Below are 15,339 nucleotides of genomic sequence, written 5' to 3' on the forward strand. Positions count from 1 at the left end.
GGTTTGGTTAATCTTTTCTATTGTTTTTCTGCTTTCTATTTTATTCATTTATGCACTAGTCTTTATTCCTTTATTCTGCTAACTTTGGACTCAGTTTATTCTTTTTCTAATTCCTTAAGACATAGAATTAGGCTGTTTATTTGGGATCCTTCTTAATGTAGGTGTTTACTACTGTGAACCTTCCTCTTAGTACTGCTTTTAATGCATCCTGAAAGTTCTGGTATTTGTGTTTCCATTTTAATCTGTCTCTTTTTATTTCCCCTTTAATTTCTTCTTTGATCTGTTGGTTATTCAGGAGAGCATTTTTTAATTTCCATGTATTTTTTAATTTTCCAGTTTTCTTGTTATTGATTTCTAGGTTCGTGCCACTGTGGTTAGAGAAGATACTTGGTATGATTTTAATCTTCCTGAATTTGCTAAGACTTGTTTTGTGGCCTAACATGTGACCTAAAATGTTCCTTGTACCCTTGAGAACAATCTGTATTCTGGTGTTGTTGGATAGAATGTTCTATGTGTGATAGGTCCATTTGGTCTATAGTGTTGTTCAAATCAGCTGTCCCCTTTATGATTTTCTGTCTGGGTCATCTATCCATTTTTGAGAATGAGATATTAAATCCCTAACTTTACTGTATTATTTCTCCTTTTAGCTTCATTAGTTGTGCTTTATATGTTTAGATGCTGCAATGTTGGGTGAATAAATATTTATAATTGGTATATCTTCTCAGTGTATTGACTGCTTTACAATTGTATAATGATCATCTTTGCCTCTTTTGAACATTTTTAGTTTAAAATCTATTTCATCTGATATAAATATAGCTACCCTTGCTTGAGGCAGGGTAGGGAGGTTTACCACTTGCTTGAAAGCTTGAATGTATTTTTCCATCCCTTCATTCTCAGTCTATATTGGTCCTTAAGCCTATGCTGCTGCTGCTGCTGCTAAGTCACTTCAGTCGTGTCCGATTCCGTGCAACCCCAGAGACGGCAGCCCACCAGGCTCCCCTGTCCCTGGGATTCTCCAGGCAATAACATTGGAGTGGGTTACCATTTCCTTCTCCAATGCATGAAAGTGAAAAGTGAAAGTGAAGTCACTCAGTTGTGTCCGACTCCCAGTGACCCCATGGACTGCAGCCTACCAGGCTCCTCCATCCATGGGATTTTCCAGGCAAGAGTACTGGAGTGGGGTGCCATTGCCTCCTCTGCCTTAAGCCTAGAGTAGGCTTATATCATTGAATCTTGTTTGTTTGATTTGTTCACTTGGTCATTTCATGTCTTCTGATTGGAGACTGTAATGTTTACATTTAAATAAGTTATTGGCAGGTAGGGACTTGGCATTGTCATTTTGGCCTCTGTTTTCTAGCTTTTTTGTGAACGATTGTTCCTTCTTTCTTCTTTTGCTGTCTTTGATATTGTCACTTTGACTTATTTATCATGTTCTTTTGTGTAATTACTATAGATATTTCCCTGTGCTTACTATGAGATCTGCCTTGTGTGATTAGTTGATTTCTCTTTAATTATTTTAAACTATGGTTTTTCCTTTCACTTCTAGCTCATTTTTGTTTTATGATGTATTTGTTGAAGAAATTGTTTGCCTGTAGCATTTCTCATAGTCTGGTTTGTTTTCTGATTGCACACCTGTGGCTGTCTAACGTATTCCGCTGTTCTGTATCTCCTGTAAATCAATAGCTGAACCTGGAGGTTTCCTAAGTACAGGTTTGATTTTTCATCTATACTAACTTTTTAAAAATATAATTGACATATAACGAGTGTATGACATAATGATTCTATATTTGTATGTATTGCAAAATGATGACTGCAATAGGTCTAGTGAACATCTGTCACCATACTTAGATCCAAAATTTTTTCCTGGTGATGAGAACTTTTAAGATCTACTGTCTCAGCAACTTTCAAATGTGCAATACAGTATTACCCACTATAGTTACCATGCTGTACCTCACATCCCCATGACTCATTTATCTTTTAACTGAAAGTTTCTGTCTTTTGATTTCCTTCACCTGTTTGGCCCATCTTTCAGCCCTTGCCTCTGACAGCCACCAATTTGTTACCTGTACATGATCTTGGTTTTTTGCTTGTTTTTAATTTTTTATTCTGCTTATGATCATCTTTACTCCATAAACACTTTAAAAAGATTAGTTAGATCTCACAAAAAGAAATGTACTATTTATCACGATAAAGAATTAAGGCATTTAAAGTAAGTAATATTCCTATTTCGGAGAAGGCAATGGCACCCCACTCCAGTACTCTTGCCTGGAAAATCCCACGGACGGAGGAGCCTGGTAGGCTGCAGTCCATGGGGTTGCTAAGAGTCAGACACGACTGAGCAACTTCACTTTCACTTTTCACTTTCACGCATTGGAGAAGGAAATGGCAACCCACTCCAGTGTTCTTGCCTGGAGAATCCCAGGGACGGGGAAGCCTGGTGGGCTGCCGTCTCTGGGATCACACAGAGTCGGACACGACTGAAGCGACTTAGCAGCAGCAGCAGCAGTATTCCTATTTACACAAATTTTTAGATCCACATATATGTGAGATTATATAGTATATGTCTTTCTTTGTCTCACATATTTCACTTAACATAATGCCCTCAAGGTTCATGTGTGTTGTCACCAGTGGCAAGATTTCATTCTTTTACATGGCTGAATATTTCATTGATTGTATACCACATCATCTTTATCCATCCATTTGTCGATGGACACCTTGGTTGTTTCTATATGTTAGTTATTGTAAATAATGCTACAATGTAGTGTTCTTGTTTTCTCCAGGTAAATACCAAAAAGTGGAATTGCTGGGTCACAATGGTGGTTCTATTTTAATTTTTTGAGAAACCTCCATACTGTTTGCCATGGCTATACCAGTTTACATTGCTACCAGTAGTGCACAAGGGTTCTTCTTCTCCACATCCTCACCATTTGTCATTTGTATTCTTTTTGATGACAGCCATTCTGATAGGTGTGAGGTAATATCACTTTGTGGGTTTGATTCGCACTTCCCTGGAAATTAGTGATGCTAAGAATCTTTTCATGTAGTGTTGGCCTTATGTATGTGTTCTGATAGATGTCCATTAAGTTCCTTTGCCTGTTTTTTTAATTGGATTTTTTGGCTTTTGGTTGTCAAGAGTTGCGAGTTCTGTATGTACTTTGGACACTAACCTCATATCAGATATATGATTTACAAATACTTTCTCTTTTCATTTTATGGATGGTTTCCTTTGCTGTGCAGAAGCTTTTTAGTTTGACTTAGTCCTACTTGCTCTTTTTTGCTTTTGCTGCCTTTGCTTTGGCTGTCAAATTCAAAGAATCATTGCCATGACTGATGTTAAGGAGCTTACTGCCTGTGTTTTCTTCTAGGAGTTTTATGGGTTTGGGGCCTTTTAATCCATTTGAGTTAATTTTTATGAATAGTATAGAGTGGAACAGTTTCTTTTTTTTTTTTCTGCATGTGACTGTCCAACTTTCCCAGCCCGCTTATTGAAGAGAGTGTCCTTTGCCCACTGAAATATTCTTGGCTCCTTCATCATAACTTAGTCGACTGTGTATGCTTAGGTTTACTTCTGGACTCTATATTCTATTCCACTGATTTTTGTGTCTGTTTTTATGCCAACACCATGCTGTTTTGATAAATATAGCTTTGTAATATAGTTTGAAATCTGGGCATGTGGTGCCTCCAGCTTTGTTGTTCTTTTCAAGATTGCTTTGACTGTTCAGGGTTTTGTGGTTCCATGCATATTTTAAGAATGTTTGTTCTTTTTCTGTGAAAAATACCCCTGGAATACTGATTGGGATTGCACTGAATCTGTACTTTGCTTTGGGTTGTATGGACATTTTAGAATATTAATTCTTCTAATCCATGAGCATGGAGTATCTCTCCATTTATTTGTATCTTCTCCAGTCTCTTTCATCAATTTCTTGGAGTTTTCAGTGTACAGGTCTTCTGCCTCCTTGGTTGAATTTATTTCTAGGTATTTTATTCTTTTTTTTTTTTTTTTTAAGAAAAACAGGTGGTGCTCTCATCTTCTGTCAGGAGGTGACTAATGTCAGCTTGTCTATTCTTTTATGCTTTCTGCAGCATTGATGCTCACTACCTAGATTCATTAGGTCATTAGGGATTACAAAAGAATATTCTAATAATGTCATTGCTTCTTTATTATTTACTAGCTAGAATACTTTTCTATAGAGATACTTTCTCATTAACTACTTTGTTATTTGAAGTACAGTTTAAATAAGATAAATGCTTGATTCTTTCCCTTTGTTTACTAGTTTTCAACATTGTAAGTTGGCTCTCTAATATCCTCTACCAGTGGCAAATCCATTTTTTAAATACCATTATAAACTCACAGGATGAAATACCTCTTAATATATCCTTTGAAGTTGTCTTTCCTAATAGTCAGATTGTCTCATCTTTGGTCAACAGAAGCCTCTTCAAGCTGATTCCCAAATTCTTTTGCCATTGCCCTGGTAGATTTTATTTCCTTCCTATCTGGTCTGATAAAATGGCCTGGTCTTCTATTGTTCATTTCTTGCCCCAGCCATGTCTTCAAGGAGCCCTGATTCCTTTTAATGAGAAATAATATTTCAAGGCCACAGACCAAGCACTAGCTATTCTCTTTGCTACTGAGTCGGTCATTGTTTTTCTTAGAATTTTCAGAGGACAAGCCAGGAAATACATGGAGCTTTTTTTAAAAAGATGAAATGTATCTTTCGTTCATCTCGGCACTCCTATATCTCAGGATTTAAAAGAAGCGGAGGAGAATCCCCAAAGGTGACACACATAGTTAAGAATTTAATGTAGTAGGAACAGCAATAATAACAACGCCTCATATTTCTAAAGCAGCGCTCCAATTAAAAATGTATGGCATCTCGGCGTTTTGTCTCATCTATCCTCACGACATCGCTCAGAAATTGAAGCTTCACTTGCTCTGTTTTACACATGGGGGAAATGGAACCACGAGGAAGTGTGAGCTGTAACAGAATTGGGACTCAAGTCCTTCATCTCCCGCCCCTCTCTCCTATTTGTCCATGTGGCAAGTGCAGGATTTTTATAGTTTTTGGATTCTGTTCCCCACTGCATTGCCACATAATTGGCAGGCTGTGTCCCCGTGCCTGCCTCACTTGGAACCCTCTGGAATCCTGAGTGAATGTACAAAGTGCCTTAACTAACACAAGCTGTTGCCTCCAAAATCTCCTTATAAATGGGCCGCAAAGCTTCCATAGGTCTTTCTCCTAGTGAGTGGAAATAAATAACGCAGAATATAGCGAACGCATGCCGTGAGCAGCAGGCTGAGGGAAACGGTCTCCTGTCCATCTCTAAAGGAGCGTTGTATTCAGTTTTTAAATGATTCATCTCTTCCCTCTCCATCACTGGGGTCATTTTTGAAAAGCCTGCTGTTCATTGGAAAGGTCTTTCCATCCCCACAGACTACTACTGTGTAAAGTTTCAAGGTTGAGTTCAGCCTGAAATTTGAATTTAATATTGTATGGAATCACAAGGAGAAAAGCAATCAGCCTGCCTCCTTGAGTGAGTCTTTTGAACTGAATCTGTATTACTGTGCACACAAGTTTCTTATTCCTGCTGGAGGGCTCTGGAGTAATCAAGTAAACTCTCTCATCTCCCGCTCTGCCCCACCCCCTGTATCTTTCAGTGTCCGTCGGCTTTGAATACGAGACCTGCCCCAGTCTCATCCTGTGGGAGAAAAGGACAGCCCTCCTTCAAGGATTTGAGCTGGACCCTTCCAACCTCGGTGGCTGGTCCCTGGACAAACACCATATCCTCAACGTTAAAAGTGGTATGTGGGAGACCTCCCTGACGATCTGATGGTTAAGACTTCACCTTCCAATACAAACTCAGTTCTCTGGTCAGGGAGCTAAGATCCAACATGCCTTGGTGCAAAAAAAAAAAAAAAATAGACATAAAACAGAAGCAATGTTATAACAAATTCAATAGACTTTAAAAATGGCCTACATCCCCCCCACAAAAAGTAGTTTGTGAGCACAGCCCCTTTTCCTGCATACAACATCTGGAACCTTCTCTCCAGCCTTGACATTTAAGCGAAAGCACCATCCCCTTCTTGCATCTATTTTTCATCAAGTGCCTAAAATACTCATAGGTTTTTCCCCCTTCTCCTTTGAAATGTCAAACACCATAGAGCTGGTTTTCCCAGACCATGCATCTTAGTGGCCCTCACAAGTCTTCAATTATCTCTGCAAATGTTTTCTTACCCTGGACCGCGGTCTTGGGGTTTACGCATCCTGTTGCAGTGCTGTCGGCATTGTGAGGAAATTGGGGACCTCCCCACAGTTGACGCTTCCTACTGTTTCTCTTCCCTCTGTCACTTTCACCCATCCTCAGTAAGTTGATAGACATGTCCACCCCGGAGGGCTGCAGTAACCATCCCAATTTACTGCCTCCCCACCCCGCCCAGGAATCCTGCACAAGGGCACCGGGGAGAACCAGTTCCTGACGCAGCAGCCTGCCATCATCACCAGCATCATGGGCAACGGCCGCCGCCGGAGCATCTCCTGTCCCAGCTGCAACGGCCTTGCTGAAGGCAACAAGCTGCTCGCCCCAGTCGCCCTGGCCGTTGGAGTCGACGGGAGCCTCTTCGTTGGTGACTTCAATTACATCCGACGCATCTTTCCCTCTCGAAACGTGACCAGCATCTTGGAGTTACGGTAAGTGACAGCACAGAAAACCTGCTTTTACTCTATGGCTCCCACTGCTACAAAACTTCCCTGGGTAAATGGTGGCCACGTGTGGGGTTCTCCAGAGGATGCACATTCGGTGTGATGGGCTGAGGTTTGATAACCAAGGCCTGGGATCAAATAAGGACTGGGGAAAATCCTTGGTGTAGCGATAAAACACTACCCATGTATTTAATACAGTTGTTGACACCTACCTTACGGCAAAGACGAAAGCCTTCAGACATTGTCCTGGGGGTGGGACCTGGGTAGCTATATTTTATAAAACCTCCACAAGAGAATCTGATACATCCCCAACAGTGAAAGAACCACTACTCTAAGCTGATGGTCCATTTCCCTGGTTTCTAAAGTGGCACGTCTTAAAAATACAGATTCCCAGAGCCCACCCCGAGAGAATTGGTTCAGTAAGTCTAGAGCAGCGTCAAGGTGTCTTTCTCTTTGACAGGCTCTGTAGAAAATTCTGATATGCATCGAAGTTTGAGAATCGCTAACGTTCATTCATTAATTCAAACATTTCTATTGAGCACTTCTGTGTGCTAGCTCTCTGCGAATTTTCTAGATCTTTGCACATTTATTAGGATCTGACTTACAATTACTGCATAGGCCTTGCTAGGTAAATTCCAGCCACTCCAGGGGATTTAAAGTCCTGGTCTCTGTCTGGACAAAAGCTCTTTGAAACTCTTTTTGGGAAAGTTGATTCCAGGTCCTCAAACCTAGAGAGGAATCCATCTATAAATAGAGGGAGAAATGCAGTCTATAAACAAGGGGGAAGATTCATTCAACAAATACTTGGTGAATATATACCATGTGCAGGACTGTCTGGTGAAGCAGGGGAAAAAAAAACATGGAAAAAGCAAAGCCCTAGCTGTCACATTGGTGGTCTGTTGTTGTTCAATCGCTAAGTTGTGTCCGACTTTGCGACCCCATGGACTGCAGCATGCCAGGCTTTCCTGTCCATCACCTCCCAGAGTTTGCTCAAAATCATGTCCACTGAGTCCATGATGCAATCCAGCCATCTCCTCCTCTGTCGTCCCCTTCTCCTCCTGCCTTCAATCCTTCCCAGCATCAGGGTCTTTTCCAATGAGTCAGCTCTTCACATCAGGCAGCCAAAGGTGGTGGTCTGATAGGGAACTTCAAACTAAATCATGTGGACAAATTTAAAAATTTTTTTCAAGTAGCCTTCAATGCTCTAAGGAAACTCTAACAGGGTGAGAAATAGGGACTGTGGTGATGGGGAGGAGGAAGAAGAAAGCTACATAAGATAAAGTATTCAGAAAAACCCCTTGTATTAGGTGATTCGTGAGGTGGGACATGAATGATGAGGTTAGTTATGTGGTGTACTAGGGAAGAGTAACGTTGTGCAAAAGCCCAGTATCAGCAAATAACCTGCTTATTTATGGGATTGATAGAAATTGATAGAAATCCAGGAAGGTGGGGAGCTCAGGGGAGAGTGTCTCAGAGGAGAGCAGAGAGGTAGGTAGGGGGCCAGTGCTTCAAGATCGGAATGACCATGTCTACACGTGTGGGTCACATTCTTTTTAATTTATTTTATTGAAGATAGGTGATGTACCATGTTGTATTCATTTCTGCTGTATAACGGTGTGATTCAGTTATACATACATATAGATGCTTTTTATATTCTTTTTCATTATGCAGTGCACAGCCATGGGTGGAGCTGATATGATCTGATTTGCATTTTCTTACAGATGACTCTGGCTATCGGATGAGGAAGGGACTGTAGGCGTTCGAGACAATAGGGAGACTGTAGCCATTGTCCAGGATTTCAGTGATGGTGACATGGACTAGGGTGGTAGCCAGGGGGATGGGGAGCTTCCAATTGAGATACATTTTCAGGGCAAATCTCATAGGAAATGTCAGTAGACTATTTTCAGAAATTGGGGTGGGGAGAACCAGAGAGAGAGAAAAGAATCAAAGGTCATGCTAAGATTTTGGTCTGAGCAGCCAAGTGGGCGGTGGTATTTTCTGAGGGAGCCTCAGCTGCCAAGTGAAGGACTTGGAAGAAGCCACAGGCTGCCCCTGCATTTTGTGTCTCTGAGAACCTTCTGAGAGGGAAGTCAGTGCTCTGACCACCAGCAAGTGTTGCTGGTGTCCTGGGGGGCTGAGACTGTCTGTGCCAGGCACTTGTCTGGAGTGGGTACAAGAAGAGAATACAACCCAGCTCCACCCCAAGAAGGTGACGGTTTCAGTGATACAATGATTAGGGATCCTGGAGGCGTTTACTGAGCATAAGGGTGAACCAGACCCTAAGCTGGGTCCCAAAGGGGATGAAACCCAGGCTTAAAGAGCACCCGTTCGAGGACGAGATATGGGCACCTGGGAGAGGAAAAGCAGTTCAAGCTGAGTGTTCTAGAAGAGCCAACAACCAACCATCACAGAAACATGGTGGGGCGGGCGGGGGCCATGGGGCAGAGGGTGTAATGACCAAAAGATAATCAGTGAGAGGAAGGAGCAGGCAAAAGGGGAGAGGCTGGGTCATCTTCAGGAGGTCACGCTGACAGTGAGACACGCCACTTTCTTAGCGCTCCCCAGCCGGGTCCCTTTGCCAAGCTGTTTATTCCCTTTGTTTTTCTAGTAGAACATCTTCTTCACAGGCATCCTGTGGGCAGTGGAGGGCCAGGAGAGGAGGCGGGGACGGCAGTGGAGGGAGCGCTGGGCCTGTTCTGAGGGGCTGCGTGTCCGCATCCAGCATCTGGCTCCTGCTCCTTTGTCACTGCTGTTGCTGCTCAGGGCCCCGTCAGCACACGCCCGCCACTTCCCCGCCTCCATGCCTTGACTCGTGCTGCTTGCTCCACTTAAAATACCTTCTCCGCCTCATCTCCGGCATCAGGTCCCCCTTTAGAGGTGGAGTTTGAAGGCCGCCTCTTCCGTGAAGCCTGGTCTCCCCAGCAGAAAAAATTCTCTCCCTCCCCTGAGCCATTTAACTCTCATTTTGCACACATGTGACACCATGGGACTGTCATGTTTTTCAGCTATTTCTGCAAGTCCGCAGGGCCCTGGGGTGTGAACATCTATAGAGCCAGCACCTTTGACATCTTTGCCCCTTGATGCCCAGAGAGGTGCCTGGCCCACAGGAGGGGCTCGAGACGTGCTCCTTGAGTTAAAGTGGATAAAGCCCAGCATCCTCCCTTTGGTTGGAGTTTGTCCCTGATTCCACATCTCTCAAGTTGCAGCGGCCACAACATCAATGGCACAAGTTAAGGGCCCACGTGGTAACATTGAAGACAGCTGGAGGGAGGGTAACTGTCAATTTCCCTTGACAGCTGTGTGATTTTTTTTTTTTCCCTTTGTAACCACCTTTAGACTTGCTCTTATTTCATCAGCCAGGTATCCAGACGATTAGAAGTTAAGCTTTAACAAGAACACTGGTTTGATTCTTCTTTGCTTCCCACCACATACCTGAAAACAAAGGGCTGTCAATCCCCTCTCTTCAAAACAGTAACCAGCAAAGGGAGGGGGGGATGGGGAGAGACCTGTCATGCTTCTGTCTTTTCTCCATTGTGAGTTGGCAGCCGAATTAGCCAATTTTGGGAGTTGGTGCCCGTCCCAGAGCTGAGCCTCCAAACCCTAATTTTATTTCAGTGTTCACTCCCCTTCTCCCTCACTTCTTCCTTTGCCTATCCCAAACATGTAGGGGCAGAGCTCTACACACTTGAAGAACTGATGCTGGAAGAAGCCTTCTTCTTATGTAAACCAATTATCACCTGCCTGCTCTAATTCCACCAGCATTCAAGACATTTTCAATACCCACATCCCCAAAAAGCCTGATAACCTACCTCTGGGAGCCCATTTCCCTTCTTACAACAATTATCCTCTGCAGGTGGTTCTTAGAAAACCCAAGCCCTGTGGAGTAGAGTATATCTGTCAGTCACTCACATCTTGGGGTGAAGTTCTATCAACAAACAAGCTTTCCTGTCTTCCCTGTTTGAGAATATCTCTGGACCTGAACCCCAGTATGAGGCAGGAAATGATAACGGATGGGACAGTGTCTCTCTGCCTTTTCTTGACTTGGCCCCTTTCCATAAACATAAGAATCTCACACTTTCCTTCATGTTTGCAGTTCTAAGCTTTTTTTCTTTTTCCCATTATTAGATTATACTGTGATATGAGCTGTGCTTTTTTCCAACTAAAACACTTCCCCATGCTGAGATTCTGAGGGTGCTGGTGGTGGGGGGTCAGCAGCACCACTGCCCTAGGGAAGATGTTTAGGGGACGGGATTGTCCTGCCCAGGTGTGTGAGTGCTGGAAAGGGAAGAGATGCCAGAATGCAGAAACCTAGGCGAGTGGGTAAGGGCAGCAGAAATTCAAAGGAGGCTTCACCAAAGGCCAGCTTTGCCTGAGAGTTCACCTCCAACAGAGCCTGCTTAATGCCAACATAGAAAGTTAGGGAGAAGAATGAGATTATAGCCAGAGGGAAAATGCTTTCTCTGTGTAGACAGCATATAAACATGGAGATCAGAAAGCAAAATATAACACAGCACCTACCCAGAGTAACGGTGACAACAATATTGCCACAACATTGTAGACAGTTCTTGGCACTGTTTTCAAAGCTCTTTTTACCAAGGACAGATCCAGGTTTCATGGGGTCTGATTCTTCATGCAGTTTTAGAATGAAAGTGTCTACCATTTAAAATAAGAAAAGAACCCAAAACAAATGACAAATTTAGAAAAGCTGGCAATTAGTGCAGACATAACAAAATCCAGACAAATAACCTAAAGTTTGTTGTTAACTAACCATTGCACTTCCATGATATATGACTTCTCCACTGGACATTCTAGTTCCTGTAATGATGTTAGGTGAGTTGGTATAACAGGGCAGGAGCATTCCTTAAAGCCATGAATACCACTGTCATCTGAAAGACAGTGAAGGACTATGTATGAGCCACAGAAGCACATCCCCCTAAACTAAACTAAATGTATCCCAACTCAATTTTTTAAAGAATACACATAAACAAAAACTCTGGCCAGCCCACATCCACCCTGTTCTATGCCACAGAGCAATAGAATTGGAATAGAAAGACTCCAGCGTCCACCGATGGCAGCTTTGTGATTCTCAGCAGGACACGAGGGACTGGACCTCATCCAAGGCAGGTCTTCCAGCATGAAGGGAAGCAGCCCGTTGCTTCCTTCCTCTACTCAAGAACCCGTTTTTCCAGCCCTGCCTTTCTCCAGGGCTCTCTACTAAGAATCAGCCACACAGAGATAAGTCAGTCATGTCCAGATTTACTCACTCACTTCCGTTGCTGATGAATCAAGGAAGATAAGCACACACACATAAATTACAAGACAGCCTACGGAGAGATCCCTGAGACAAGCGGAGAAGGCTTGGAGAGACCCTGAAGACTTTGCAGGGGAGTCATTGAAACTCCACAGTGTGGAGAACTAATCCATCTCAATTCTTGAATCAGAGACAACCCTTCCCTCAAAGGGTTGGTGTCCTGAGGCCGTGGACCCAAAGACTAGGCCTATCCCTTGTAAGTAGGGCACCTACACACATGTACGGAGATTGACTCAATGGTGCTGTTATTTGGGTTTGTTGGTCCTAAACACCCACTTTGCTAATGGCCCTGGACTGGAACAGCCGTAATCTCAGCCTTTGTCCAAAACTCAGATCCATATGATCATTCGGACCCTGCAGTCTCAGTGACTGAGTCCCCACTGCCTTCTCCTTCCCCCAACATAGATATTATATTAATCAACTTAAAGCAGATGTTCTTAGCAAAGAAGTAGGTCAGGTCTACAGACCCAAATCCCAACCAGTCTTTTCACAAAATCTTAACTTTAAAAAAGTGGAATTGATATTGTAATAATTAAGAGCCAAATATGACTACCACTGGTGGCAGATAACATTTCACTTTCATTAAGCAATATAAAATAGATGCGAGAATTCCCGGCTGCCACCCTGACACACCAGGCTTTGCAGAATGAATCTTAAATTGCACTATGTCAGTCAGAGCTCAAGAGTTATCAGCATCATTTAATTAACTTTTTTTTTTTTTTTTGCAAAAACTAACATGTTGGAATAAAATATAAAAATGTAATCCCTGTGCAAACCCACCACTAATGATGGCCCCTGGCAAAGGCCTGAGCTGCACCCAGACAGGAATCAGGGCAGTCAACCTTCTTCTTTCCTTCCCTGAAGCCTCCTCCCTTAGCTGGAAGGGAAAGAGAGGTCAGGGGTTCCTTCCACAGTGGCCAGGAAACCTCAGAAATGGGGAGTACTTCTCTATTTGAGGCCGTAATCTCTCTCCTCTTCTCCTTAATGCTGTTAAGATTCAGCTCCTTTTCTGTTGAACTTGACATGTATTTTCATTCTTTTTTTTTAAGAATTTTTTTTTTAACTTGGCTGTACCAGGTCTTGGTTATGGCAGGTGGGATCTTCTATCTTCACTGTGGCATGTGGTTATCTTTAGTTGAGGCATGTGGGATCTAGTTTCCTGACCAGGGATGGAACTCGAGCCCTCAGCATTAGGAGCTTGGAGTCTTAGCCACTGGAAAGTCCCCGTGTTTTCACTTTTAAAAGAAAAAAGAAGCAAAACTTTCACTAGCTTTCTGAAAAAGAATGATCACTGGAGTCTTTGGCTCTGATTGTGAGAGGATGGCATCACCTGTGCGTTTCATTGATGAGTGTTACCTGTAAGGAAGAGTGCATGTTAGGCAGGGGCCACACACATGCATGTCAGATGGGGAGGAGACATGGAGCAGGGTGAGGAAATAGTTGAGACGCTCAGGGTCTCAACAGTGTTTGGCAAATGCAATTGTCTGGGGCAGGGGCTCTCTCCCGGGGGCAGAGTCCTTCTCTCCCTGGTTCTGTGATGCACCAGTGGCAAGTAGGTGACACGGGTGTCACCAGGCTCCCTCCCACACCCAAGGCAGATATCCCAAATGACTACAGCACTCTGTGCTGTAGATGGGCTTGAATGTGGCTTCAGATTCCTCCCCTCCCGCCCTCCCAGCAGCCAGTACCAGTGGATAGGTGTCGGCACCCAAGAGGTCACCTGTGTGCCATCCCTGCATTAGGCTGTTTCACCTGAGTCACATAAAGCCACACTGCTGGTCAGAGAATTTAAGCATTCTTGTCTCGATTTTCCAGTGGCTGGGAAGAATCTAAAACTAGAGGAGCTTCCCAAATACAGTAAGTGTCCTACATATGAACCTTCAAGTTGCAAACTTTCAAAGATGCACACCGTACCCTGGTCCATTCACCTAAGGCGTACGTGAACTTGCAGCTTGCCCTCCATCTCCTACTGCTAATGATCCTTCAGCTCTGCCGTCTCCCACCTCTTCTCCCTTCTCCCTTCTTCCAAAGTCTTCTTGCCTGCTCACTTAATGCCAGTCCCTGTAGACCAGCTGTTGAACAACTGTACTTTTCAAGGTACTGTACTGTAACATTAAGAATGGTTTCTTCATTTTTTGTGTTTGTTTTTTATGCTCAGTTGTGCAAACAGTATTAGAAACCTATTACAGTACAGTACTCTATAGCCGACTGTTAGTTGGGTACCAAGACTAACTTTGTTGGACTTTACTAAACAAATCGGACTTACAAACAAGCTCTTGGAAGGGAACTTACTTGTATGTAGAGGACTCATTTCTGTAATTGTACTAGGAGCTGTCAGCTAGAAGGGAAAAAAAAAGAAAAAGACTGCCTTTGAGGGGGGCCCTTTATACAAGAAACGAAAATGTTATGTTTGCTTTATCATCAATTCTTCCGCTAACTGTTCTTTTTCCTTCTGTTTTCTTTCTATAAAGAAATAAAGAGTTTAAACATAGGTAAGATGAAGAACTCGTTCCCATATAATTTGATATGGTTCGTTTGCTTCCTTGTGTTTCCGTTTTGTTTTTGTGCTTTCTTGTGGAATGTTGTATATTTTTATATGCCAAATATAGTAACTTTTTTATGTGCTAATTGTGTGTTGTGGATATGATAAGCTTTAGCAATTATGAAATGCAGTCAAAAAAAGAACCAAATAAGCTGACAGTAATTAGAATTTCCGGAAGATGCAAGTGTGAGATAATGAACCCTCAGCGAACTTTTACCCCGACTGCTCATTTCGGTCCATAATTGGGCTAAACAGTTGAGGCAAACTTCTGGCTTTTGTAAATGCTGGACTGGGTTCACAAAAGCTTTAATGAACTGGAAACGGGTCAAAAACTCATTTTCAACTCATTAATGATTTTTTTCCCCTGAATGTATGGTCACTTAAAAAAAACAAGTTAATTGCCAATCTGCTGGTCAAAATGAATCCAACAGTCAGATGCACTGGGAATTTTCATAAAATTCAGTCACTTTTAAGTAGTATGAAGGGTGTGGACCAAGTACTTTTTGTCTAAATACCCTTTGTCATTCAGCCGCTCTGAGGTTATCACTTAAAACCGAACTGGTACAGTTCATATCTACATGCATAGTGCTCTGAGGAGCTTCCTGTTCAAAGTTAGGAAAACTTCGGGTTGCACTAAAACATCAGAAAAGTGACCTTATTTTTACTTGGAAGAGGAGAAGAAAAAGTGCATTTTAATACTCGAGGGAATTCTTCTCCTCACTCCTTGAAATGAAATGTTGGCAGAAGCTTCTGCATCATGTTAGGTCAAAATCAAGAGTGGGACTTCC

General features: G+C 42.8%; 1 protein-coding gene across 3 annotated transcripts in view; it reads left to right on the top strand.

Moving 5' to 3' along the window:
- LOC133251611 (teneurin-2) overlaps nucleotides 1-15,339 on the top strand; it is a 764,810-nt gene that overhangs the window by 679,934 nt on the left and 69,537 nt on the right. For 2 of the 3 annotated variants that reach the window (XM_061424270.1, XM_061424273.1), the window contains 3 exons: nucleotides 5,657-5,800; nucleotides 6,437-6,686; nucleotides 14,481-14,501. In XM_061424270.1, the coding sequence (XP_061280254.1) occupies nucleotides 5,657-5,800; nucleotides 6,437-6,686; nucleotides 14,481-14,501 (415 nt within the window). The remainder of the gene's footprint in view (nucleotides 1-5,656; nucleotides 5,801-6,436; nucleotides 6,687-14,480; nucleotides 14,502-15,339) is intronic. The other variant, XM_061424271.1, reaches the window with a different exon arrangement.

This window comes from Bos javanicus, chromosome 7 (assembly GCF_032452875.1).
Source record: "Bos javanicus breed banteng chromosome 7, ARS-OSU_banteng_1.0, whole genome shotgun sequence".
Lineage (NCBI taxonomy): Eukaryota > Metazoa > Chordata > Mammalia > Artiodactyla > Bovidae > Bos > Bos javanicus.